This window comes from Myotis lucifugus, unplaced genomic scaffold, assembly GCF_000147115.1.
Source record: "Myotis lucifugus unplaced genomic scaffold, Myoluc2.0 scaffold_97, whole genome shotgun sequence".
NCBI classification, from domain to species: Eukaryota; Metazoa; Chordata; class Mammalia; order Chiroptera; family Vespertilionidae; genus Myotis; species Myotis lucifugus.
In genome coordinates, this window is record NW_005871145.1 from 402,369 (window position 1) to 429,550 (window position 27,182).

Here is a 27,182-nt window from a genome sequence, read left to right on the forward strand (position 1 = left end):
GAGAGGAAGGAAGAGGGAGAGAGAGATAGAAACATCAATAATGAGAGAATATCATTGATTGACTGTGTCTTGCAGGCCCCCTACTGGGGATCAAGCCCACAAACCAACCATATGCCCTTGACTGGAATCTAACCCGGGACTTTCCAGTCTGCAGTCCAATGCTCTATCCACTGAGCCAAACCAGCTAGGGTTCAAGGAACTTCTGATCTGAGACCTTCTGAAGCTGTGCCCGCCACCCTCACCCCACCCCACCCCACCCCCAAGTTTTGCTTGGGTCTGTAACACAGCCGTGAATAACCTGACACCCCCACCTGGATGTGGTATTCATTTACCCACAGCTGAAGTTGTGGAATATTTCTGCAATGACAAGGTCGAAGCGCTTTGACCTCTTCAAGGCCATTTCATATTTATTTGCTCATCTGGTCCTCACACCCACACTTTGAGTGAGGTCTGACTGGCGCTTAATCATCTCTATATTACAGGTGAGGCCCAGAGAGGTGTTAGGCTTGCAGAATGTTCTAATTCAGCTAAAATTTAAAAATATGTATCTTTGTTAAGCAAGACAAATGCCTAACACCGTGTCCAGCACCTGATAAAAATGCGTTGGGTTAAAAACTGAACGACTGTAAACATGGTATGGGCTGGAAGTGGGGAATCGTAGTAATAATAGTAGCAGACATTAACACTATGAGCCACTGTTCCCTGCCTCAGAGCACTGCTTCTCAAGCTTTAATGTGCTTTCAGATCACCTGGGATCTTGTTAAAATGAAGCAGGTTTGGGTTCTGAATTTCAATCAAGTTTTCAGATGTTGGTCCTAGGACATCTGTTAAGCAGCAAAGTCCTAAGGGGAGGATTCTAAAATAGATTAATTATTGCCCCACCATCCTACAAAAAAATTTATAATCATATCCATCCTTACCTATGGTTGACTCAACTATGATCTTGTGACCATGTGCATCTGTAGCTAAGAGAGACACAGTTCTCTTTACCTTGGAAGCAAAACTTGGGTCCTTAACATAGAAGTAAATAACTTGATACCCGGGTTCTTACTTTTCTCCCTTTCTCACTGTCTGGAAGGTAACAGTGTCTCGGGAAACCACGGGCACTGAAGCTCTTCCCAGGATTTGGGTGTTCTGGTCCCTGAAAGTAAAGAAAGAAAACAAAGGGCATTTAAAAAAAATCAGTATATATATATATTCAATGATGAGAGAGAAAAACTGATCGGCTGCCTCCTGCACACCCACTACTGGAGATTGAATCTGAAAACTGGGCAAGTGCCTCAATCGGGAATCAAACCGTGACCTCCTGGTTCATAGGTCAACGCTCAACCACTGACCCATACCAGCCAAGCAACAAAGGGCATTTTTCAACATATTTCTGATGAGGGGATGTAGGCTGGGACTAATGTAAATAATGAACACAATAATAATGGTCTTAGGGTCTAGAGAACAGACCCCAAAGGCAGCAGGAGTGAAGCCCTGGGCTTGGACCCAAGCTGCAGCCTCCCAGCTGTGTCAGCTAAAGCCCTCTCTTGGGGCTTTGGTTTCCCATCCATTAAACAGGACGGATGTAGAATATCATCTTGTGTGATTGTTATGAATGCTAAATGAGCGTGGCGTCTGCTTGCATACTAAGAGCTCAGTACATGTTTAGCATCACATCTATTCTGACTGGTTTTATAAAAGAGGAATACAGCCCTTACAGGAGAAATGACTTCTATAGTGTTAGTGGCTTTGCCAAAACTCAAGCCCAGGATCTCTGAGGCACAATCTGGACTTTTTACCTCCAAACCGCTCAGAACAATACAAGTGCCTCTCAGCTCTGAGCTGCACAGTCAGAATGATCTGAATGATTCTTGTGCATTTTCTCCTTTGTTCTCATGGTTGTTTGTTATTGTTATTTGTGTGTGTGTGTGTGTGTGTGTGTGTGTTGGTTTGTTTTCTTGTTTAATAATGTGGATTGGGAAATTCATGACTAAACATCTAACATTTCAACTGTTGTCACCCAGTTCCATGAAGCAGTCCCAGGCCACTGGGTGGAAAAGAAACTAAAGTAGAATGTAGTTAGAAACCAGGATGCCCAGTCAGGGTCCACAGGCCCCTTTGAGAAATTCATCAAAAGTGAGGGATTTTTGCCAACATATTTTTTTCATTATATACAAATGTTTGTATATTGTTTCTGATTATCCCAGACTCCTTCAAAATCTGTGAAACCTGTTTTAACATCTCTTCCAGATATAATGTAAAACCAATATAATAAAACACTAATATGCAAATTGTCCCCTCCACTGGGAGTTCGACCAGGGGGTGGGGCCAGCCGGCCAACCACCTGCGGCCCCTTCCCCCAGCTGGCCCCACCCTCAATTCCCCCCCCACCCCTCCCCCGCCATTGGGGCTGGCCAACTACCTGCAGCCCCTCCCCCTGGCTGGCCCGGTCTATCAGCCCAACTAGGGCAGGCCAGACCCCACCTGTGCATGAATTCGTGCACTGGGCCTCTAGTATAATATAAAACCAATATAATATTAATAATTCCATGCTTGTCCTGGTACTGGCTCCCCACACAGATGATTGGTGAATATGTCCTGGTGAATGAATAAGCGTGGGTACGTAGGAAACTGCAAGAAATCGCGGAGTCTTCACTTTCTTTTATGATGCACAAGGATGATTCCAAAATGATTTTAAAATTCTGGAATTTAAAATATTTTTAATGGCTTGGTTCAAGAGAACCTATGACTTTGCAAACCGAATGGCATTGTAAGTGTGTCTGGTCTCAGAAAGAGCTACCATGTCCTCTTGGAGATGCAGGACTGCACAGTCCTGAATTTCATATTCACATGAAATCACTCCACATTTGCCACATCCCCATGGCCACACCTGTTTCTGAGCCAGCTTGCCTTACTGAAGGGCCAGTTCCCAGCAGGGCTCTGCCTGCCCCTCTCCTGCCTGGGACAGGCCCGCCCTGCAAAGGCACAGATGCTTGCTGGCGCTGACCCAGCAAGGCTGAGTGCTCCTGGTGCATTGCTAAGTGAAGCAGTCACGACTGGGCTTGAGTTTCTCCCCCAGGGAACTGTTCTCTGAGGTGAAGGCTGAGCTGAAGGTCTCCACCCTTCATGAAATCCCAAGCCTCCCGGGGCTGAGAAAGGGCAATGAAATCATGACCTTAACCAGCGATGCCCCAAATGAAACACTTCCTCATGGCCCTTCAACACCCCAACCTTTTCTCCCCTGGGACTCTATGGTTGCCTCCTACTAAAATCTCTCTTCCCCATTTCTTCATGTCTTTCAGAGCCTACTAGCAACTGCCCTGCTCCAGAAAGTCTCCTCCGACCCTCCCAGTGAGACAGACACGGGCCCTCCTCCTTACCCAGACAAGTGGGATACTCCAATAATGAGGATACTCCCATAAGGTTGGTGACCAGGGATTGGGCACCGCAGTGCTGTGCCCAGCACCACAATATGTATATAATGATAGCTCCCATCCTCAGAAAACCCCTGCATAATAGGTTCCTGGCTGCACAGATAAGGAAACTGAGCCAGGAAGGTCACGTGCGGTCCGAAGTCCCCAGCTGGTGAGGATCAGCAGCAGTTGGAAGCCGCCCACAGCTTTTACTGCTGGTGCATGTCCTCTTTGCTGTGTAGCTTAGTGATGTACAGTTAATTTCCCCCCTGGCTGGTTGGTAGGTCCCTCGAAGAAGTACTATGTTTTTCATTCAGTTCTTTTACAGGCTATCACATCCCGTTGTTTTGTTTCTCCCACGTCATGTCTCACTATTTGGAAGAACCTTGTTTATTTATCTGTTTACTTTATTGTTATCCTTCTCCCACTGGAATGGGGACTTCAGGGGAACAAGGACGGTGTCCATTTTGCTCACCATTGTTTCTCTCGCATCTAGAACATGCCTGGCTCAGAACCCACACTCAAATGTTTGTTAAATGAAAGAAAAAATGGAAAAAGGCAAGGAGGAGAGGGAAGGGGAGGGTGAACTAATAAATATTTACTAACGAAATGAATCCAGTAAGCACCCTAGAGCATTTAGAAAAAGCTTCGATGTGTGACGAAGGAACGCGTCTGTATTGGCTGCCAGGAAAATTGTTCAATTTGTTCCTTAGGACCGTCTTTCAAAGAATCAAAAGAGGAAATAAATGCCCACAAAAATCAGAGCCAAGGAATAGCTATCAAATTACAAATGCTAATACCATTTGACAAGGAAATTCCACTTCTAGAAAATTATTCTACAGACATACTCACAGGCGTACAAGGTTATTCATTACAGCATTATTTGTTGTAGCAAAAGATTGGACACAATCCATATGCCCATCAAATGGAGACTGTTGAATATGAATTACGGTAGCTTTATACAATGGATTATCACGCAGAGCTGAGAAAGAATGAGGAAGCTCTCTCTATGCGGACAAGGGAAGATATACAGTCTACATTGTTCATTGAATAATGCAGGGCGCAGAACAATATGTCTAATATGTCACACTTTGTGTAAAAATGGGAGGAGTGGATGCAGTCTGCTGCATGTGCACAAAGAATACGGGAAGGAGAGAAAAGGAAGTAGGCACAATGGTGGAGAATGGGGGAGGGGGAGGCCCCATAGATGGGGGATGAGAGTGGAAAGAAGACTTTTCAGGGTATAATAATATTAGTCAGTTTGGGCTGCTCTAACAAAATACCACAAACTGGGTGGCTTTCAAACAACAGAAATTCATTTCTTATAGTCCTAGAGGCTGGAAAGTCCAAGATCAAGGTGCCGGCAGACTCAGTGTCTGGTGAGGCTCGACCACATAACTTGTTTCGTTTCACAAGTTCACAGCTGGAGAACTTGCTCCAGGATGAATCGTACCTGGAGTCTCATCCCTATCTGATTTAGGTGCTATTTAGATGAGACTTTGAATTTAGACTTTAAAGTTGATGCTTGAGTGAGTTAAGACTTTTGAGTTTGTTGGGATGGAATAAATGTATTCAAGAAGGACATGAGTTTAGGAAGGGCAGGGGTGGAATGCTATAGACTGAAAGTTTGTGTCCCCCCCCAAAACTGATATGTTGAAACCTAATCCCCAACAAGATGGTATTAGGAGGTGGGGGTTTTTGGTAGCAGATTAGGTTAGGAGGGTGGAACTCCAATGAATGGGATTAGTGCTTTATAAGAGAGACCCCAGAAAGCTCCCTCTCCCGTTCCACTGTATGAGGTCACAGCGAGAAAATGGCTGTCTATGAACCAGGAAGCAGGCCCTCAGCAGACATTGAATCTGCTGGCATGTTGACCTTGGACTTCCTAGCCTCAGAAATAAATTATGTTGTTTAAAAGCCATCTAGTCTGTGGTATTTTGTTACTGCAGCCTGAATGGACAAAGACAAACATTTACTTACAAACATTTAAAATGATAACAGTTGATGGCCGAGGATGGGCTCACCTGAATGCCAGGGGGGATGCTGTAGATGATCCGGATGGTTTTGCAGTCTGGGTGGCCAGGCAACGAGTGGGGGATGAGGTGGTACTCCATCTTTCCTGGAGGCTGGGTGCCTGTTTTCACCCCATAAATGGTCTTACAGGTTGGACACTGCAAACTGCCATCCTGAGGAGACAAGGCCAGGACAACCAGACTGGAAGACAGTTTTGGTAAAGACCTCCCCACCCAACCCCAAAAGGTACCATAGACAAAGGGCCTGGGGGACAAAATACTCCCAAGTGAGTAACAGGCCTTGGTTGTCCTTGGCTCTCAAGGCCATTTTTGCTTTCTCCAAAGTAGCAGGAGGCAAATTCCACCAACAGCCCTGTACCCCATACTAAGGGACATGTAACAGAGACCCTGTCCTTGAGAGGGAGGCCAGGCTTTGCACTGCACCTCAGGGCTCTGTTGGGGGTTCTGTGAATGTGTGTGTGTATGTGTGTGTGAGTGTGTGTGTGTGTGTGTGTGTGTGTGTGTGTGTGTGTAGTCCGGCTGCTGTGATGTAAGGGGTCACTGTTTCACAGCAGGGACTGGTGAGGTGTCATCTGAGGGGAAGAGAACCTGGACAGTAAATTCTATTCCCAGATTCCCAAGAAGAAATGGAATGAGAAGAAGGAAGGAGTGAGTGCACAGGGAGTATGTGTGTAGAAAATGCTGCTACACAGCTGGGACCAAAGCTCTCCAGGACACCTGCATCTCGTTGGGAAGGCAGGAATCCTCTGTGGAGCTATTTAGGGATATTTCCATTCAAGCTCTACTCATTTAAAGGCATAGCTTGTGTTCAGGGCAATTACTCCATGTGATCAAGGAACAGGAACTCAAGCTTTGGGGCTCAGAAGGGTCCCACTCTCTGCTCTGGCCTTAACCTGCTTCATGACCTTGAGTGAATCACTCCATTTCTCTCTGGGTCCTTTTCGCTCCTCTTTTGTGAGAAGAAACAACAACAACAACAACAACAACAACAACACACCTACATGCTTCAAAGTATTAGTGCCAAAGAGAATAAAGAATAGTGTCTAAAGAAATATTTTTAAAGAAGCATGGAAATCAATGGAAAGCGGTACTAGATTAATCTTGAATATAGTCATCAGAAAGGAAGTGTGTTAAGAAATCCCTTTAAACCCAAAACAACCTCTAAAAATGCAGAATCCCAAAGAAACCTTTTACTTTAGGGTCAGGAAAGTGTGCAAGGGTTCCAGATATGCATCACCCATCAGTGACTGAACATACACTTCCTAAGACATTGAGAAAGGTCCCTAGCACTTTGAAAAATCAATCATAGGGTTACATAAAGATGAAGGGAAAAGTTATAGCCATAGTTAACACAAAGGAGGAATCAATTTGAATCATACTAGTAATAACACCCTATAAACTAGGCATTGTTTTATCTCCATCTTCCAGATGGAAAATGAAACCTCAGAGTTGAAAATCTTGCCCAAGGTCATTCAGCTACTAAGCTAGGGTTCAATCTTGGGTCAGCTGTCTCTCTTGCCTCTACTCTTTCCCACAGCAAGAGAAGCACACAGCTGCCCCCTGAAAGCCAGACATTTTTTGGATGAGTAAGAGGTTGGAGGAGATCTGGGAAATCTCAGATCTGAAGCAATCTAAGCTGGGCCTGGAGAAACAAATACAGTTTGAATTCATGGAAATGGGGGTTAAAGGTTATTCCAGGTATAGGAAAGAACATTGGAAAAGGCAAGGACTTAGAAAAAGCTGGGACTTTGTAAGGAGATAGTTATCATCCAAGGACATTCCCAGATTCCCAGAAACCAGCTTTAACGGAGGGAATACCACACCACCTTCAGTAATGGACAAGACGGGAATCGCAGCCTCTCTGCCTCCAGCAGGGATTGTCCTGGCCGACCTTGGCAACAGTCCATAATGCCTTTGAAGGGCAATCAAGGGTGTTTGAAAATGTTCAAAGAAAGCAAATTATAACTGGAAATCACTAGTCTCAGAGAAGGAAGGATGATCAGGAAACCCATTTATGTCAGTATGAATGAACACTCACCATGGGCCCAGTGCTGTGATGAGAACTTCCTTCTCCTTCATTGATGGGGCTCATTTCACCTAGCAATGGGCCATGACAATGACCACTCCCCTCAAAAACCTCAGGGACAGAAGTCTATACCTCTCAGACCACCACGCCTAGTGTAGAGATTGGGGGGTTGGGTAGCACAGCCCACAGGGAAGGAAAAGACAGGTGTTTTGTTTTTAAAAAAATATATTTTAAATATATTTCTTTATTGATTTCAGAGAGGAAGGGAGAAGGAGAGAGAGATAGAAACATCAATGATGACAGAGAATCATTGATTGGCTGCCTCCTGCACACCCCCTACTGGGGATCAAGCCCACAACCCAGGTATGTGCCCTTGGCCAGAATTGAACCTGGGACCCTTCAGTCGGCAGGCCGACGCTCTATCCACTGAGCCAAGCCAGCTAGGGCTTAAAAAAATATATTTTAATTGATTTAAAGAGGAAGTGGAAAGAGAGAGAGAGAGAGAGAGAGAGAGAGAGAGAGAGAGAGAGAGAGAAACATCAAAGATGGGAGAATCATTGATTGTCTGCCTCCTTCATGCCTCAGACTGGAGATTGAGCCCTAAACCCAAGCATATGCCCTGACCAGGAATCAAACTGTGACCTCCTGGTTCATAGGTTGACACGTAACCACTGAGCCACGCCAGCCAGGCTAAAGACAGGTTTTGCAACAATATAATTTTGTGGAGGACGGATCCTACTGAGAACAGCCAAGATGACCACTCCTGATGCCCGGGGATGCCTTTAAGACTTCCTACATCACCTAGAGCACAACTCCAAGAGAGCCTTCATGCTCTTACTCCTCCAGGGCCCAGTGCGGGAGGTGGCAGCAGCCCCACAGGCTGGCACTCACCTTGTTGCCATTGTTGTACATGGCAACCAGGCAGTAGATGTGGTAGATGTGGCCGCATCTGGACAGCTTTCCCACCAGGTCAGGCTTGACCGTTGGCTGCGGGCCCTTGTAGCCTGAGGGGGCTGTGAGGCGCTCCATACAGATGGTGCAGTCCTGGGGGTGGCAGGGGACAGAGCAGACAGGCTGTCAAGCCTCTCCCAGCCTGGGAAGTTGGAGCATCCCCACATTGGTTCCCAAATGATCAGGTGAGCTGTCACTGGTCCTCTTCTAGAAAGCCCACAAACTAGGGTATAGGTGCCTTTGGGAATCTAAATATAGTTTTGTCTTGCTTTACACAACAGAAGAATTCCTGAAATAATTCCTGGTGTCAGTACCTGTTAACTTGGAGCTGGCCAACAAAATTACAATCTCCTTGTGAGCTGGGACGATACACTGTCCTTCCTTGGTGTTTTTCCATGGCTTGTGAAGGAAACGAATGTCTGCTGACAGGCCCATTGATAAGCTTTTTTAAAGCTGAACTAGGGTAAAGGAATTATAATTCTAGTGTACTAGAGGGTCTGCTATTTAAAGAAAGCTATAACAGGGTTTCTCACCCTTGGCACTATTGACATTGGGGGCTGGATAGTCCGTTGCTGCAGGGGTTGTCCTGGGCATTGGAGGGTGTTTAACAGCGTCCCTGACCTCTACCCACTAGATACCAGTAGCATCCCCTCTCCCCACTCCCAAAGTTGTGCAAAACCGCCTGTGGTTGAGAACCACTGATCTTCATCCAGCCCATTTTAAAGTCAGTTCCAACTACTCATCATTCTGCTTTTCTTAAATTCAGACTGTCATGTTAAGGTAGTTTAGAATCAATCAGCTCTTTGCTGAATCAGGAGATGAGAGAGATTAAGCTGCAGCTCGGAGCCCAGGTGGGAGTGCATCTGACCAGTTCTGGACCAGTCAGGACTTAGAAAGCAGCTCTTGCCACGTGGTGCGAAAACTCCGGAGGAGGAAATGCTGGTGGGTGATGGAGAAGGTGAGCCCTGCCCTGCCTCCCCTGCACTCACCTCATCTGGCGGGTGCCGGACCTTCTGCAGATACTTCTTCAGCACTTCTTCTGGGGTTTTACCTGTGGGGACAGGATGGTCAGTGCACCACTGAGACTGAGACAAGGGTTCAAATAGCCTCACCAAGCTGGACATGCCAGAGGAGAACCTTACCAGCCAGGCTTACAGCAGGAGAGGAAACGAATTCATTCTGCAATGGGATTTAAGAATTTGAAAGGGAATCAGGGGGCAGAAGAGGCAGAGAGGTGGTCTGAAGAGGTAGGAAGTGGTCCCACCTCCTTTACCTCCTGCATCACTTCCCTGACATCCCCCTGCCTGTTTGCAACAAACCCACTTTTTAGTGAGAAAGACTGAGTGGGTTTCTCTTCCATATAATCAAAGAGCTTGGACCTGCCCAGACAGTGTGATAAGAGCAGAAATAAAAGAACTCTGTACACTGTTACAGGTTAAAAAAAATGAGGTAGAATGTGCCAAGCACTGTCTCGATCTGCAATGTGGCATCAAAGTGATATTATTTCCATGGGAAACCAGGAGGTTGTGACCACAGCTTCAGAACGGTCTTCGCTGGCTGTTGACAGTGCAGTCGCAGCCAGTAGATGTAGCCCCGCAGCAGGGAAAGGCTGATGATCTGGGAAGGACCCTGCCAGGTGCAATGATTGTGGAATTTCTTTGGGGACTGGACCCCTTGGAGACAGCCTAGCCTGAAGGCAGGGAATGAGATGATCCGGCCTCACAAGCAGGCAGAGAAGGAAAAAAGGGTCAGTGCCTCTTCTTAACTTCTCCAAGCTTCCGTTTCTCACTTATAAAATGGGGAGGGGCAATAGCATCTACTCCAAGAGCAGTTTTGACAATTAAATGAGCTAATGGACATACAGCCCTTTTAGCACATTGCCAGCTAAGGATCCGATATGTGCTATTAATAATAACAGGAAGAGTGGGAAAGTGCAAATTCCTGTCATTTCCTATCAGATTATGAGCAAGGCAATCGAGTTCATTTAAGCAGAGAAAGTCTGATAGACTAGAAAAGTAGGACAAGGGTTTGAGGAAGTGGACCGGGCAACAGCCCAAAGCTCAATGCCGGCCCTTCCTTTCCACTGTCCTGCGGCATAACATGTTTGCAAGGTGGGGGCTTAAGGGTGACAGTCAACACATTGAGCCACCAATACCAGTGACCAGAAAGACCAGCCACAGGGCTGAGGCAGGTTCCTTTGGTACCAGGGCAGGCACAGGTATGGACCCCTTAGTTGTGGGATTGTAGGCACGTAGGAAGGAGCTCCTGAATGGGGGTTCAAGTGGCCAGAGTGTCTGGGGGCTTAAGAGGGACACAAAATAGTGGCCACTTCCCAACTGTCATGGATGCATTCCAAGACATCCTTGTTGGATATTGGTTGTGACTGGTTTCACTCCAAGTAAAGGGGAAAAAAACAGAGGTTCTCTGAGGTCATGACTAGCAAGTGACAAAGTTGGGACTTGAATTTAGTCTATTTTAGTTCCAATTCCAAGGTGGTCTTTCTCTCTAACATATTTCATTTATGTCACACTGGGTGGCAAAGGGGGTGGTGAGTTTCCCCCATGGAACTCATAATCTTTTAAAATAAGTTGTTTCTATAGTTTTAGAAATATAAAAATATGCATTGCTATGTTTCTTAAGAAGTCTCCATCTGATCCATACACACTCCACTATGGTATAATCCTGTTTAGCCTATGCAGAAATTAAGGCACAGAGTGGGTAAGCCATGGGGATGACCCTCAGTGGTGGAGGCAGAGCTAGGGCCAGAAGCCAGAAGCTAAGGAGGCTGATACCTTTCTTGGCTTGTTTTTTGGTGGTCTTGCGGCTTGTATTGGAAACCCCTGGGATGGATTTTATTTCGCTCTTGCTGACGGGGGGTGGGTGGAGGACCAGCTTTGGTGGCCTGGTGAGACACACAGGCAGCCCCGCTGCACTCATGAGGATCCCAGTGATGCCTGGAAGAGAAGAGCAGGTGTCAGGAAGGACTGGGGAGTTAGCTTCCCAACACCCCCTCAACTCCTCCCTCACCATTAACCTCCTCTTCTCCTCTCCACAGAGTTCTCGTAACTCAGGGATTCTCTACTTACCCTCCACCTTTCCCAGAAACAGATTCATTCACTCCTCTTCAACAACATGCTTTCCTTTTAGCAATCAGTTCTCCCCAAGTTCTTTCTACTCATCCAACCCAACTCCTACAATCCCCATTTGTTTTAATTAATATCCAAATGCTCTTTTACAAATGCTCACTACCTATTTTGTCACTCATTTTTCTACCTTCAGCAAGACTAGCCCAGGGTTTCTCTTACCTGCTAAGGCAGGATTGACAGGACTGGACCCATTTAGGTTCTTCACTGGGACGGTGGGGACCCTGTGGAAGGAAAGAGCAGATGCATTATGGTTTTAACAAGTGGGACAAAATGAGTCAGTGGTGGGACCTCAGAATTTCCCCCAGTGAAGAGCTTCCCTTTCTTACAGAAACTAATCGTCTCAACTAAAGTGCAACAAGTTCTTAGTGTGACCAGTGGGGAGAGGTCCTCGTCCCAGCCTATTGCTAGTGGGGGTGGATTTCTTGCAATATCCTGAGAAAGAATTTTCCGAGACTCGCACAGGAGGATGAGATGTTGTAGAAAGTTTTATTTCCCTGGAGTTTCCAAGGTCCCATTCCCTTCAGTCCAGTCATAGAAGTAGTGTAGCTGGGGCTTCAGCAGAGCTAACATCAAAGCCAGTGTCCTGAGTTTCCTTACCATGTTGGAGCCAAGTCCGGTCCAGCATCAGGCTAGCTTGGCTTAGGTTTCCCGCTTAGTCCATTGTGTGTGGCACCCGCATGGCCAGGGGCCATACAGGTAAATGCAAGGAAGCCAAGAACCAAGAGTCAGGAGCAACAAGAGAGAGAACTTCGTTTAGGGCAGTGGTCGGCAAACTGTGGCTCGCGAGCCACAGTTTGCCAACCACTGGTTTAGGGCATTATGTATTCCAAAATTTCGTGGGCTTGCATTGGCTTCAGCCACGAAGTTTCAATAGCATCCCCAGTTTTGACCTACAGGCAGTATTTTGTGGAAGAGCCACACTCAAGGGGCCAAAGAGCCGCATGTGGCTCGCGAGCCGCAGTTTGCCGACCACTGGTTTAGGGAATTATGTATTCCAAAATTTTCGTGGGCTTGCATTGGCTTCACCCATTCTGGCCAATCCATGGTTCCCCAGTTTTTACCTACAGGCAAGTATCTTCCCTAGTCACCCGAACCTTACTGTGTATGCGTCTATCTCCTCTTTGTTGGAACCCTTCCCCCAGTAATCTTCAGGGAATGCGCCAGTGGTTCCTTGGGGAGTGCAAAGTTGCAGCTTCCTAGTGAAGCTGCCCATATGACCATGCCTATAATGTCTGACCTTCCCTTGCTCCTTTTTTATTATTAATAACTAGCTAATTACAAGAGCATCATTAGCACCATAGCCAGAGGTGATATCTTCCAAACTAAGACCATGTCACTCCTCTACTCAGAACCTTAAAACTCAGAATGGCTCTCCTCAGTTAATTCAAAGTCCCAGCAAGGCCTACACAGCCCTGAATGTTCTGTCCATGCTCTTCACCCCAATCCTCCTCTCTCTCTGCTCTCCCTCATACAAATTGCCTCTTTGCCTATTCCTCCTACATGATTGGCACTTCCGGCCTCCGAGCCTTTGCATATGCTGTTCCCTCTGCCTAAAATGCTCTTCCACCAGATACATTCCTGGCTCCCTCCTATAACTCCTTCACTCTTGGCTCACATCTTGCCTTCTCAGTGAGGTTCCTGAGACCATCTTATTTAATACTGCTATCAGCTTAACCATCTCACCCTGGGACCCCCAAACCCTCATGTTACTGCTGTGTTTTTTAATTTTTTCCCCCATGGAATTAATAATTTTTTAAAATAAGTTGTTTCTTATTATCTCCCCTTCTAGAATCTAAGCTCTACAAGGGCAAATTTCTTTGTCCATTTTGTTCAGAAGCCTGACACTAGTAGGCATTCAATGAACAGTTACTGAAGGAATGAAAGAATAAAGAAACAAGTTCAAACCTTGGTGGACATCAGAGTCACCTAAGAAGCTTTGAAAGAGCCAGAGCCCCAAGCCTGCATTGGGGCACAAGAACTTGCATTTTGACACGCTTCTGCGAAGAGGATACAGATGCCACCAATCCCCAGTCCAACATTTGGAAACCATTGCTCTAACAGCTGTTACTTCTCCCACTCTCTGAGAAATATAAATATCAGGCAAAACCTCCTCCTCTCTCTGTTCCTCTCCCAGCAACTCAAGCCAAGCTGGAGAGGAGACAGCACAGCTGCATGGGAAAGACGAGGTCTCCCGGCGCCAACTAGAAAAATAGGGGACATGTGGGGCTCAGTCTTGCACCATCTCTCCCCACCCCCTTCACCACCCAGGCTTCCACAGCTGGGCTTGGAGGAAGATGTGGGCTTGGAGAGGCCAATGCACCAGGTCACAGATGACTCCAGGAGCCAGGCAGCCTGAGAAGCCGGCAGTTCTGCTATGGGGGTAGGGTGGTGCTGGGAAAACAGGAGGAGGGAAAGAGAGCATGTTGGTTCGTTTACTTACATTGTTTATTATTTGTCCATTCATGTTGAGCCAGGGACACAGCAGTGAACAAGACAGCCCAGGAGCCTTTATCCTTGTGTTATAATTGCTAACATGCACAGAGCCTGCCTTGTACCCGACACGTCTCACTGCTCACAATACGTAAGTCACCCAATCCTTCCAACAACCTACGCCAGAGGTGTTATTATGATCAACCCTACTTTAATAGGCAGGGAAGCTGAGGCACAGAGCGGTGAAGCCAACTTGATAAAGATCACACAGCTAAGGATCTGAATGCAGGAAATCTGGCTCGAGAGCCCAGCCACCTGTGATGCTGTGCTCTTATGTCTACTACATCATCTGATCACCTGATACTGCAGACAGAGTACATGAAGCTCAGAGAGTGAAGGAATACACACACACCTAAGAGGCGGCAGAGCTCAGATGGGACCTCAAGGCTGGGCAGTGGATCTGCCTGAGCCCCACATGCCCTGAGGTGCTTCTCCGGTGATGTTGCGTCTTGCAGGGCCCCTGTCCCTGCCCAGGGACCATGACATGTGCACAGCGTTGTGAGAAGGATGTGGAAATAACAGATGTGGGAGTATTTGTGTCTCAGCAGGCCACTAAGGGATACTTTTCCCCAGAAACTGTCCCTAGGATAAATCAAACCAGACGAGGGGGAGGGGAATTCAAAACAAGGGAATGTAGGCCAGGAAAAGAGTATGGTCTAGATTCTGGATCCTGTGACCTGCTCCTCGGGGACAGGCATGATATGGTGGGCCGGGAGCCAGGAAAACTGGGTTCAAATCCCAATCCTGCCAGTAAACCTCACACAGTCCAGTAACTTTTCTGAGCCTCAGCATCCTTATCTATAGAACTGTGAAGAACTGGGGTTAAAAGATGCTAAGGAGATTTTCTGACAATTTTCCCACCCCAGTACTCAAGAACTCAGTCCTCCACCCACAGCGGAGTAGAGTCCTCCTCACAGCAAGTCCTCACTCACAGGGCTGCAGAGGCTGGGAGTGGAGGCCTGGCCTCCTGTGCCTGTCCTGCTCCCCACTAGGGGGCAGCACCCCACTCAGCCCCGCACCTGCCTGACCCCTTCACCACTCCAAGGCCCCCACTCCCGCTGATAAGTAGTTGTGATCTGGGTGACAAAAGCTACCTTTGTTCCCACAAACTGGACTGGCAGGTTTCCACACCCAATCTGCTTAACCAGGAAATATTCCAACCCGCACAGCAACCCCCCAGGCAGCCCAAGAACTCTGGGGAGAGGCAAGGTCTGGAGAGAGGGAGGGTCTGCACGTCAGGCCTGGGACTCCTGTGAACACTGTGGGAGAGGTGGGTGTCCCTGCTATGCCAGGAAAGGGGAGCATGGCAGAGGGTTTGTCACTGGATTCTGGTGGCACTGGGGCTCGGGGAAGAAGGGAATATTTGTTTATGAAATACAGAAGGCTATATAGGAAGGAGCCCCTCCCCCAGCCAAGGGGCCTGGAAGTTGCCTTCCAATTCAGCTGAGCAGCAACATGTGACATGTGCCTTTGGGAGGGCCACCACAGCCTCTCTGCTCTTGCTGGCTGGGGCCCCTGTGAGGATGGAGGATCTGGAGCAAATACTTTGTAAATAGCCAAGCCCTATGCAAATTTGGGTGATTATTTACACTTTTGTTTCCCAACTGTAAGAGGAAGTTGGGCTTGATACAGTCTTCTCCTGCTATAATATTCCAATTTTCTCAGGTTCTTGAGGGCATGAAGTGTAAAGTGTCAAGTTGAGTGTTGGGCAGTCCTTAGGATTGTCGAGTTAGCAACAACTGGCCACCCCTCCCCCACTGTTATTGGTTAAAATGAGAGCCATGGAGACTGGCCCATATAGTCCACACCGGTCATACCCTGTTGGGGCCCCAGCTCCATAAGCCTGAACCCTCCTGGAAATCAGCAGCCCAGTGGCAGGCATGCTTCCGAGTCCTCCAGGCAACTCAGCTCAGCCAAAGCTGTCGGCCTAACCACTTGTTGATCAATCAGAAGACAATTCCCCTGCCCCCATTCTGTTGGGTTGATCCCAGGTATGGAGGGTGCAAGTTTTAATTTCTGTCCCTAAAATATAAAACTAGGAAAAGAGAAGAGCTGGTAAGGTGGCAGGGGAGGGGAGTCGAAGAAGGGAGAACAGCTCTGCAGATGCCCTGGTGAGAGCCAGTGTTTCTCTTGAAGTCATGAGCCAACCCAGGAATCCTCTGGCAGAACAATGGTCTTGTCTCTCCAGCAACTATGGCCTCATTGGAGATAGAGAAGCCTCAATTCTGGAGCAGAGGGCCAGAGGGGCGACTCTCGCCCTCCCCTGTACAGCCCCCCTCTCTCTTCTCTTTAGAAGCCCCCTGCTTGTGTCCCTGAATAATTTACTGGGTCTTTTGTTCCCCCCAAACCCTTCTCTCCATCCCACCTCTCCCACCCTCCCTGGTCTTCTTTTTTTCCGTGGGAAAGTTTCTTGAAGAGGTCATGGGCAGTGAGGGGTGTGGGGAGGGGCCACTGGACGACAGAAGGTCGATGGCAATGCCAGACAAAGGGAATAAACACGCTAATTAAATGGCCAAGAAAGACTGGAGCAGAAGATGGTAGTGGGGGTGAGGGAGGTGGTAGGAGGTGAAAAGAAAAGGGCTGGAAGCTAGGGAGGGGCCTCCCTTGTCAGGAAAACAGAGCAGAGAAAAAAACAACTTGTTTCTATAGCTCTTTTGAAACTGCACTGGCCGGCCCTTCAGCCTATTCTCTCACTCCAATTCTACTGGCTGGCAGAGGGAATAAAGCAGAGAGATAAAGAGCTGCCGACTCCCTCATTGGGATTTAAAGCGATCTGGGCTTCCTTTCCCTCAATTATGGCATGGGGTCACTTGGCATTTGTCAAGGGCGCCAGAAATGAGGTAAGGCTGCTCAGCTTTGACTTCAATTCAACAACTACATAGGGCATATTCAATAGATACCTGAGAATAATTGTAATAACAACAATAGCAGCTAATTCTGACCCAACTCTTACTATGTATCAAGCATTGTGCTAAATCTATACACCAAATATTTCATTTAATCCTCATGATAACCCTATAAAGAAGGTGCTATTATTACCCCCATTTTACAGATGAACAAAGTGAAGACAAGAGGATGCAAAACTTACCCCAAGTTACACAGCAAGGAACTTGGGTTCAAGTCTAGGCAGTCAGTTCTGGAGGCTGGGTTCTTACAAGTGCCAGCAATCACCCTGAATTGTTAGGGCCCCCCAAGATGCTATTGTGTGACAGTGAGTAGAAATTGAGTGGAGGCACTGTTTAGGTACCCAGTGCCCTCTCCCACATACTTCTGCCCACTCAGAGGAAGTCATATGAAAATCCCATGCACCTGACCAGTATTTGACTATTTTGTTAATAGTTTTCCCATAACCGAGGAGCCAGACTTAAGCAAAAAATAAAATAAAAAAGTAACAACACACCAAAACAACAACAACAGTGGATTAGGAGACTAAAACCTAGGTTCCCAGCCCACTCTGTGTGTAACACTCAGCTATGGGGCTCTCCCTGGGGAGCTAATGCATGCCTGACACTTGCATCACAGGGCAAGGGAATGGGATAAAGCTGGGGAGTGCACGTGGTAAAGGTTTTCACGATAACCCACGGGGCAGGCAGGGCAAGCATGATGGTCCCCATTTCACACGCGAGGAAACTGGACCTTGCTGAGATTCTGTGGCTTGCCCAGTGGCAGAGGAAGGTATACCCTCAGTCTATGGTATACCCTCCTTCATTCTTCCCAGGGCTGAATATCCATGTGCAGAGATCACCCTCTGGGCAGCCTGAATTTCACACTGAGGTGTCCAGTCTAACCCTAACCATCCCTACTGCCTGGGGCTCCTGGGCTACAGGCCAGGTGCCTCTGGAGAAAGGGAAATTGGGTGACGATGAGAAGCCAATCTCATAAGAAACCAGAGCTGGCAGGCAGAGGCTGTGGGCACTGCATGGCCCTGGGTCTCTCCCATGTTATGGTCGAGCAGATCAAGAAGATCATAAAAAGCAATACTCACAAAACATGCGACATCACTAGCTAGTGACTGAGACAATGCAGGGAATGTGTCCAGCACATGGTAAGGACTCACTACTATGGGCTGTTATTCCAATCCGAAGGCATCCCTCCAGCTGCCACACAGACCAGAGGAAAGGGACAAATCCTTGTTTGGCACCTACTGTATGCCGGGCACCGTGGTGCATGCTGGACAGGGAAGGGGCCCTGCAGAGTCTGGCTCTGCCACAGACTTTCTAAAGTGTGAATCCTGGTCTCTGCCATGATTAGCTGCGTGCCCTTGAGCAAGTTAACTGGTTGTGTCTTCATGTGTAAAATGGGGTCAAGCTGCCTACTTCACAGAGCTGCTGTGAAGGATTAAATGAGGTGATACCCCCCCAAAACTGGAACAACCTGGGTGCACAATTAATGTGGCCTGCTATTACAATCACACCTGATCTCTTTAGTCCTCACAGCAACCCCCACGTGGGCATGGCTGCCAGAACTCACAGAGGAGGAAGTGAGGGCTGTGATGTGAGGGACTGCCCCATCTCAGGGCCAGTAAGAGGCAAAGTCTCATTAGAATCGCCCCAAAGGCTGAAGCCTCCTCATCCACCTGCAGCCAGGGTGGTAGGACAAGATGACAGGGAGTGGAAAGTCAGTCGTTTGCTCTGCCTGGGGAGTAGAGACTCGAGGCAGCCATGCAAGCACCTACCCAGAGGCGATCAGCACCCGGGACTGCGCCATGGCCAGCCGCTGCAGGTTGGTCCTATTCAAGGTCGCCAGGGCCACCCTTCCTGTCTTGCCGTTGGTCCCCGGGGGGCTGGCAGGAGAGCCCACAGCCGCCCCTGCCGGCGTGCTGGCGGCCTGTCGCTGGATTGGCTGGGATGGGGCTGTCTTCACGGGGCCTCGGATGGTGCCCGTGCTGTCCAGGAGCTTGGCCCCAGGTCCTGGTGGTGGTGGGGGCAGCTTGACCGCTCCGGATGGGGGCACGTTCTTGCGGGCGGCTGGAGGCTGCGGGGGCCCGGCTGCCTTGACGCTCATCACCAGGACGCACTGCGGGCAAGAGCAGGGCGGGCCGGGTGGTGAGGCAGCTGATCCCGCGGATCCGGCTGATCCCGGGCTGGCCGGCCAGGACTGGGCCTTGGGCAAGGTGCCGGTGACCATGGGGTAGATGAGGTCCAGACGCCGGCGGACGCGGCGCTGGCGATGGGTCTGCCGGTTGATCTGGCCCATGGTGCTGAAGTCAATGACGTAGCTAAAGCCGATGGAAGTGAGGTCGATCCAGGGATGCTGCCTCTCGTAGGCGTGTTGGATGGTGATGCCCACTTCCATGTCGTAGGGCGTCCAGGAGCCGTTGTCGTTCTCCCACTCCCATACCACGCCCTTCCCGGGGGCCGAGGACGGGTCGTAGTAGTTGCGGCGAACTGGGCGGAGGGTCCCTGCCAGAGGGGGATAGAGGAGAGGGTCAGGGTCAGCAAGGAAAGAAAAGGAATTCTGTTAAATTCATAGGCAAACATCAAATGAGTCCTACTGTGTGCCAGGCACTGGGCTGCCTGTTGAGATATCAGCTTTGAATGAGACTCATTCCTGTCTCTTAGTCACATCAGGGTGAAAACAGATGAGTTACAAGGCAAAGGATATGGGAGGCAGTGCTGCTACCAGAAGCAGAAACTCCTGGCTTGGAGTGGGGACACCTTGATCTGCAGTCAAGTTTGTTCCCTTACTAGCTAATATAGACCCCTCAGCCTCCGTTTCTCCCCTGAGAAACAGGATGACTCCTTTGCTGAGTTTTTGTGAAAAGCAAGCGTGACTCCTCATTAACTCAACAAATACGCAGCCGTACATGCCAGGTTCTGCATTTCTCTTGGCCCTAAGGCACATAATACTCTTGACACCCAGTAGGTGCTCGTAAATATCATATCCTTTCTCCCCTATCCCTCTAAGTGTTCCTGCCTCTAGGGTTATGGATGAAAGGAACACAGGGCCATGGAAACCTAGAGGGCAGAGGAAGACCCTGCCTCTGTGGGGGAAGGCTGCCCAGAGACAGTGGTCACTGAGCTGGCCTGTTTTGTGAGAAGAGAAAGGAAAACCGGGTTGAGAGCACACTCCCAAATATCCCAGCATTAAGTCTTATATCAACAACAATAGTGGTCATAAGAATAATTTTCTATGTATCAAATGTCTTTCTTTCAAGAAACCCAAACCCTCCTAAAGAGATCATCTTCATTGTTACAATCTTGCTGCGGGTAGGGGTTAGGGATCGGGACAAGGCCAAGGTCATTGCAGGAGAACAGTACAACAGAAATGAGCCTGCAGGACAAGAAGGGTATACTAAGCCTCCAACTGCTGCCTCTTTCTCCCCTACCTACCCTACACCTGAGTTCAGACTTCATTTCATGGATATCATCAAGGCTACAGAAACTCAGCTCAAGGCAGGATGGGGAAGCTGGTGAAACCTTCAGGGTGACTGGAATCGCCAAATCTGTCATCTTGATCCCTAGCCGTCAAAGTGGTGGGAAAAGGCTCCCCTTCTCCGGCCTCTGACTCACCCTCCTCCAACCCAGAGGAAGACACCAGGACTTGGGACAGAATCCCATTCAAGGGGGGAAGAAAAGGAACAATGGCTATTCAGGCCTTTGCCAGGGTCATAACCCGCGCCCCCCCCATCTTCAACCCCCTTAATGACCCAAAACATCAACATTCAGAGGCAGGAGGGAGAGGCAGAACAATCCCCTATTCAGCAGCAGAACCTCTGCTGGGGGACATGGGGTAGCTAGCAGGACAGGAGGAAGCGGGGAGGCAATAGTCCCCTGGTTTGCTTCTATTTCCTTCCTAAGCAGCCAGCTTGCTGGGGAACAAAGAACACAGGCTTTGTGTCCAACAGCAGAGGACCCGCCCCTTCCAGCTGTGTGATTCAGCCTCAGTTTCCTCATCTGTTTGGAACCCAGGGAAGCTACTTCAAAGGGTGAACTTGAGGATGAAGTGTAGAAATGAATATAAAGTACTGAAATAACACCTGTCACGTGGCAAGAGCTCAAGAAAAGTTAGTGATTATTGTAATTTTTTTCTACTATTTGTCTGAGCAGAATGGAGGAGGAGGAGGAGAAAGAGAAATTTTATATATAACTCATGTTTGTACAATCCATGTGATCTTCATGGCAATCCTATGAAACACCTTTTAGAGATGAGGAAATTAAGTTTAGAGAGCTTAAATGACACTCTTTTGTATTCCTTCCAGGTAGCAGAGACAATGTACTGGACCAATTTTCACAGATGTGCTTAGAGGGCTTTTTTTTTTTTTTTTTACACCAGTGTTACCAGTCCCAGAGATGCCTGGGAATTGCCCCAGAGCTTCTGGAGATCCTGGCTCCCTAACCGACCCAGGTTTATCTTCTTTTGTGCTTGTATTGCCTCCACTCCTGACAAATAGACACCCCTTTTACCCTCATGGGTTCCCTCCTCCCCTACTGTTCCCTTCTATTGAAATGCCCCCTTTGCTTTTTAAAAAAAAACCTATTGAAATTCTCCTGACCATCCAGGTCCTATGCCATTTATCACCCATCCCTTGAAAGGTTCTCCTAGTCAGGAATCCGGGGTGCACCAGGGTCTCTTTTCATGCCGGCGCCTTATGTGGAAGCATAGACACCACAGTGTAGGTGCTTGCTTTCTAGTGCCCACTGCAGTGCCTGGCAATAATGAGGGCTCCATAACATGCTGTGATTGATTGACGACTCTGGCTACGTTAGCATTTCATTATTTGCCTCATCTGCTGAGTACCCACTAGTGCTGTGAGGAATGCCAAGACCTAGGCACTCCTCAAATAGCTTACAGTCTAAAACAAGACAGGTATGCTAATGACTATTTATTCATGAGGCAGAATAGCCACAGGAAGGGTGCCAACAAAATGCCTGTTGGCAGAAAATCTGACCACATCCTAATGCTTAAATCCTTTTCATGACTTCCCCTGAGTTCAGCACGGAAATCCCCTCCCCCCACTCTGCTCACATTTCTGTCACCCCAGTCTCCTTCACTCTCTGTCCACTGCCATGCTTCTCTGGACCTTTTCATAATGCTGGTCCCTCCCTCCAAACACTCAGGCAATTCTTCTCACTGCTCATCCTTCACATTTCCTCTGTGCTGCCTTGACCAGGTCAAATTCTGACTCCTATTTTTCTTATAGCATTTATCTTGATGTGCAATTACACATTTATTTGTGTGATTAATTAGATGAAAGTCTGTCTCCCTCCACTGGACTCCCAACCCCATAAGAGTGGACATCCAGGTGTTTGCTCAGGGCTGTATCCCACAATGCTTGGAATGTCCTAGGGGCTCAATAAATATCAATTAAATATTAAATAAAGTAATGATGGTTTGGAGAACATTTTAAGAAATGGATGATAAATAGCATAAGACCTGAATATAAGGAGAATTTCAATAGTCAGACATGACAAAGGACTGCTAAGCTGTCATGGATTTTATTTGGACACAATAAGGAGCCAGTGAAGTTTGTGACACAGAGAAGTGACAAGAGCAGAGCAGGTCTGTTAATTGTGTCTAAGTGAGAAGTAATGAGGGTGTTGGCAGTGAAAATGAAAAGGAGGTGACAGGTCGGAGGGACTCTACAGAGAGGAAATGGGTAGGACTTGACCATGAGGAGCTGAATGCTTTCCAAGAGCAGTTCCAGGATCACCTGCTTCAGAATCTTTAGAGGTACAATGCCTTCCAGCCCTGGTGGGGGGACCACCCTGAGTTCCCATGCACACTAAAGTTCTAACTGCTGGGCCACATGGTCTATGTGCCTGCACATGCCTAGCACCCGAGTGAGACTCTGAATGACAGAATATATCAAATAGTACTGAATTTTGACCATGGGCAAGTGGTAAAATGGAAGCACCAGTAACAGGCAGAGGGGTGTCAAGATGAAGAGCTGGGTTTGGAAGGAGAAAATGTTGAGTTCAGTTCAGTCCTAGCAGGTTAATTACAGACAGAAGACAGACCTCAGAACCAAAGTTGTGAGACAAAAGAGATGGTGGGATTTAATTCTCTGATTATTTTCCGAGGCCGTTCCATCTGGAATGGGCTAGTCCTGGACCTTCTATAACCAGGACCGTGAACTAGATGATCTGAGGAAATCCACTGGATCCTAAGGTGCAGTGACCCAAGGAAAAGGCCTCCAATGGGATAGAGATAAAGGATGTTCCCAGACTAAGGAGGAATAAAGAGAAAGAAAGTCAGTTTTTCTTGGCAACTCAGACACCTGCACTTCAAAGCACCTAAGATATTTCAGCTTCTGGAAAATGGGAGACAACACTTTCTAAGATGATCTGAGGTCTCTAGGGCATTTCATCCACATCTATGCAACACTGTGTTAGAGCATCTACTCTGTCCAAGAAATCTCAGTACCCCTCACCCTTACTAGAATGATTCACGAGGGCAAAACTTAGGTACTTAGGTGTTTGTTACTGCTACACTCCATATGCCTAGAACAGCACTGCATGAAGCAGGTGCTCCACTGGTGTTCATCACATAAAGGAGTAGAGCATAGAACAATTGATTTGGAACCTCAGCTTCCCCGTTGACTGGCTATACACTTTTGAATAACTTAATCTCTTTCAACTTGCTTCCTTTCCTATAAAATGGGAACAATAGGTCTTTCATAAGGCTCTTGGAGAATTAAAACAAGATAATGTGTGCAATGTGCTTGGGGCATCACTATATTGTAACTGTCACGTGGTCATCATTCCCTTTGCCTCCTCCATTCCTGTGCTCACAGAGGATGCAGGGCATTGTGGGAGCCTAAAAATCAGCTGCATCAGCTTCTGTCAAACCCTTTCATCTCTTTCCATCTGACCTTCTCACCACATGAAAGTTATAAAAGAGACCACAGCTCCACAGACATCTCTGAGCTGGAAAGATCCCTCCCTCACACCACACAGCTTCTAAGCAGCAGCATCAGGGGCCAAACCCACTCACATGCTGATCTGCATGATGCGAAGAAATTCCACAAGGAATCTTAAGCCTGTTCTTCATTCTGCAGAGGATAATGAGGCCTGAGCAGTGAAGGGACTTGCTCAAGGTCACACTGTAAGCAATGAGTCTGGGATGAGAGCCTGAGTCATGTCTCCCCCTCCAACTCTGGGTGTTCCCCCTTCCATCCTGCTGCCTGGGCCTTGGAGATGGCAGCGATCAGGTGCATTGGAAGATGCAGAGGAAAGTGATGCTGAAGTATAGAGCTCACTATCCTACAGCAGGAGGTTAGCCCAGGCAAGGTAAATGACTGTAGGTGAAGAGGAGCCAACCAAGGCCTTTGGAAGCAGCCAAGACCCAGAGGTCCCCATCTCTTCTCTTCTTCCAGATTCTCTAGCCTCAAATGCTTAGAGGAGACCAGCATGGAATGCAAATAAGCTCTGACTGGGAGGCTGTCTGGGGGAAGAAGTGTCCAGGGCAAACAGAGGCGGCAGAGGGTGTCTGCAGCCTCCTAGGTATCTCCCTGGAGACAGGCTGGATGAAGTCAGAGCCCAGGAAAGCTGAGAGTCTGAGGGCTCCCTTGGCATGAGGGCAGGCTACTTCTGAAAAAACAAAGCTCCCATCTCAGGAAATGTCCCCACATAGAGGCGCCAACAAAAAAAAGAGAGGAATTGCCTCTACACAGGGGACTTCCAGCTCTCCTTTGTTTATGGGGATGTTTCTGGTTCCCAGCTTCAAACTATGGCTTAGGGGACAGTGGGTAATTTAATTAGACATTGCCAGGGCTTGGCCGAGGTTGCCTGGGAGCTGGTGGTTTAAAGTTCCTACCCTGTCATGGCCTCATCAATGAGCTATATTGAGAGGAACTGTGTGTCTGTTGGTGGAGAATGGAGAGGAGGGGGCTCCAAGTCCAGAAACCCAGAAATCCTATTCTACTTTGACAAGCTCCCTGACAGACCCAGCATTCCTGGGAATTCAGCCCAGTGCCTCTAGCACCCAGTGCAGGGCCTGGCACTGAGGAGACAGACAAGAATGCGAAACACACCCTGAGGCAGTCTTTAAAATGATCCAGGACCAGCTCTCTGCCTCTGGTCTAAAGTCTGCAGAGCACCAGCAAACTCTTCCCCGAGGAGAGGCCAACCACCACCTGGTGCCTAGCCTTGGACTAAACAGCTTGTCCTTAGGGAAGAGCGATCAGACCTGGGGGAGGTGGCTGCTGTCTTTCAACCCGGTTTTCTCCAGAACTTCACTTCTGTAGAAAGGGCCCTTCAGGCCATGACCCTTTCTAGGCACCATGTCCTTAAACGCTGATTAAACTTTCTCCTTTCCCAACTGTGAGACAAGGGCTGGGACCTTTATGTCACTAGGGTGGCTCGCCATGTGCTGCAAAGACTTAGTTTCAAATAGAAAAGCCTGGGTCTGTTTATTTTGAGCAGAACTGGAATTCCCTGTCAGGTGTCTTAGCTGCTGGTCTTCCTGGTCCCACCTCCAAGGCTCCGCTGTCCCCCTCTCCAGACACATGTCCACCCCCCAATCTGAGGCCTCTGCTCTCACCTCCACAACCTCTGTCCAAATTACACAATTACATTCCCTCTCTGCACCTCAGCCACACTTAATCCTCTTTCTCAATCTCCCATGTCCTCCTTACTCCCTCTTCGTCTCAGCCATCTGAGCTCCACCTCCCTCCCTTTCCCACCAGGGTTTAAGCCTCCTCTCCCCTCCCCCCCATGGTAACACGTCTGGAAGCCTTTCCCCAGAAAACTTTACTCACGAAGCCAGTGTCTGCAAAGTCTTTGGCAAAGAGGTTGTTGGGAGTCATGACTAAAGATGGGACAGGAGGGTGGAAAGCTACCCCTTTCCCATGAAAATCCTAATTAGCACACAGGATGTGGGGCTTTCCAAGGGGGCTGAGATGCCCAGCTCCAACAGCTGTTCTCTGGCCTTCTGGGACTCTCCCAGGCTTCCTCTCCAGTCCCTCCTCCCCACACCTGCCCCTCCAGGCTCCTCTGCACACTCTTGGGAAGGCCCAGCCAGAATTCCAGAAAGAACTTCCACCACTCCCCACTCCCCCCCGCCCCCCCACATGAGACTAGGGGAGACAGACTTGTCCCAAGTCATCAACTAAGTCTGGACACACTGGGCCAAGCAAACAGGCAGCTCTGCCCTGCCCCTCCGCCAAGGACCGCCACCCAGACCTCCCCCTTGCCGTCTCTCTTCCTTGCTCTGATGGGAAGGCTGGTCAGCTGGGAAGTGAGATTGTGGTGGCCACAGTGGCAACTTGCATCTCACAAGAAGATTGTTTGTGGTCTGGGAGGCCGGAGTGTCCCTCCCAGTCGACGGTTTAAGGAGGAAGCTTGGGGGCAGTTTCTCCTTAGGAATCTGTCTCCTCCTCCTCCCCTCCGAGGACAAAGGGAGCGGAGTGGCTTCCCTGCCAGACATTCCGAGCCCGGTGCCCGCCCCCCTCCCTCTCTCCATCTGCTCGGCCTGTTGCTTCAGCCCTGGGACTGCACGAGCAGCCGCACCGGCGGATGCCACAGCATCCAGGGCGCTTCAAGCCCTGGAATCCCCCAACTCCAGTCTCCCCTCCCAGGGAGCCCAGCCCTTCCCATTGGAGACTACCGCTAGAGCCTCCGGGGAATCTCTGCTTCCTTCCCCAGTTCCCACACCCAGCACCCCGCTGTGGGAAGGCACCCCACACAGGGGGGCAGAGGCAGTAAGGTGGGTGAGAAGGGGGATGTAAGGCAGGCCCAAGGGTGCCCGGGGCAAAGCAGGGTCAGCCGAGGTGTGGGCGATGGGAGCAGGAAGCCTTTACTAGGGGCTGGGATTGCTTGTGGCCGAGGTGGCGTCACAATTTCCACCGGGGAGGACCTGGGTCCACCAAGCGCTTAAAAGGGGGCGTAAAAGAGGAGTTGGTAGGGGCTAGGGTGCAGCTGGGTTTGCATAACCAGAACACTGACACCAATTGCTTGGGGCTTATTGCAGGGGGGAATCTTAGGATCTTGGGCAAGAAGCGCCCCCTCCACGACCACCTCTGGGAGCCACCACAGCGCGGAGGTGCAGACTGGGTGGGCCCCTGTGGGCTCGCGCCGCGGGAAATCTCAGGGCGGGGAGGGGAGGTGCGCGCGGGCGGGGCAGGGGCGGCCGGCTCACCCGTGTCCTGGCGGAACTGGTTCATTGACTGCAGGTCGATGATGTAGGGCGCGAGCCG

The 27,182-nt window shown here is 48.9% G+C and overlaps 1 protein-coding gene across 1 annotated transcript in view; it reads right to left on the minus strand.

The window, feature by feature from the left end:
- Positions 1 to 27,182, minus strand: part of DTX4 (deltex E3 ubiquitin ligase 4) — a 28,278-nt gene extending 1,096 nt beyond the window's left edge. Inside the window, exons 1-8 of the mRNA XM_006091829.3 lie at positions 27,125 to 27,182; positions 18,720 to 19,446; positions 11,714 to 11,775; positions 11,201 to 11,362; positions 9,398 to 9,459; positions 8,349 to 8,501; positions 5,423 to 5,584; positions 1,052 to 1,141 (exon numbers count right to left, since the gene is read on the minus strand). Of these exons, the coding sequence (XP_006091891.1) occupies positions 1,052 to 1,141; positions 5,423 to 5,584; positions 8,349 to 8,501; positions 9,398 to 9,459; positions 11,201 to 11,362; positions 11,714 to 11,775; positions 18,720 to 19,446; positions 27,125 to 27,149 (1,443 nt within the window). The 5' untranslated portion in view covers positions 27,150 to 27,182. The remainder of the gene's footprint in view (positions 1 to 1,051; positions 1,142 to 5,422; positions 5,585 to 8,348; positions 8,502 to 9,397; positions 9,460 to 11,200; positions 11,363 to 11,713; positions 11,776 to 18,719; positions 19,447 to 27,124) is intronic.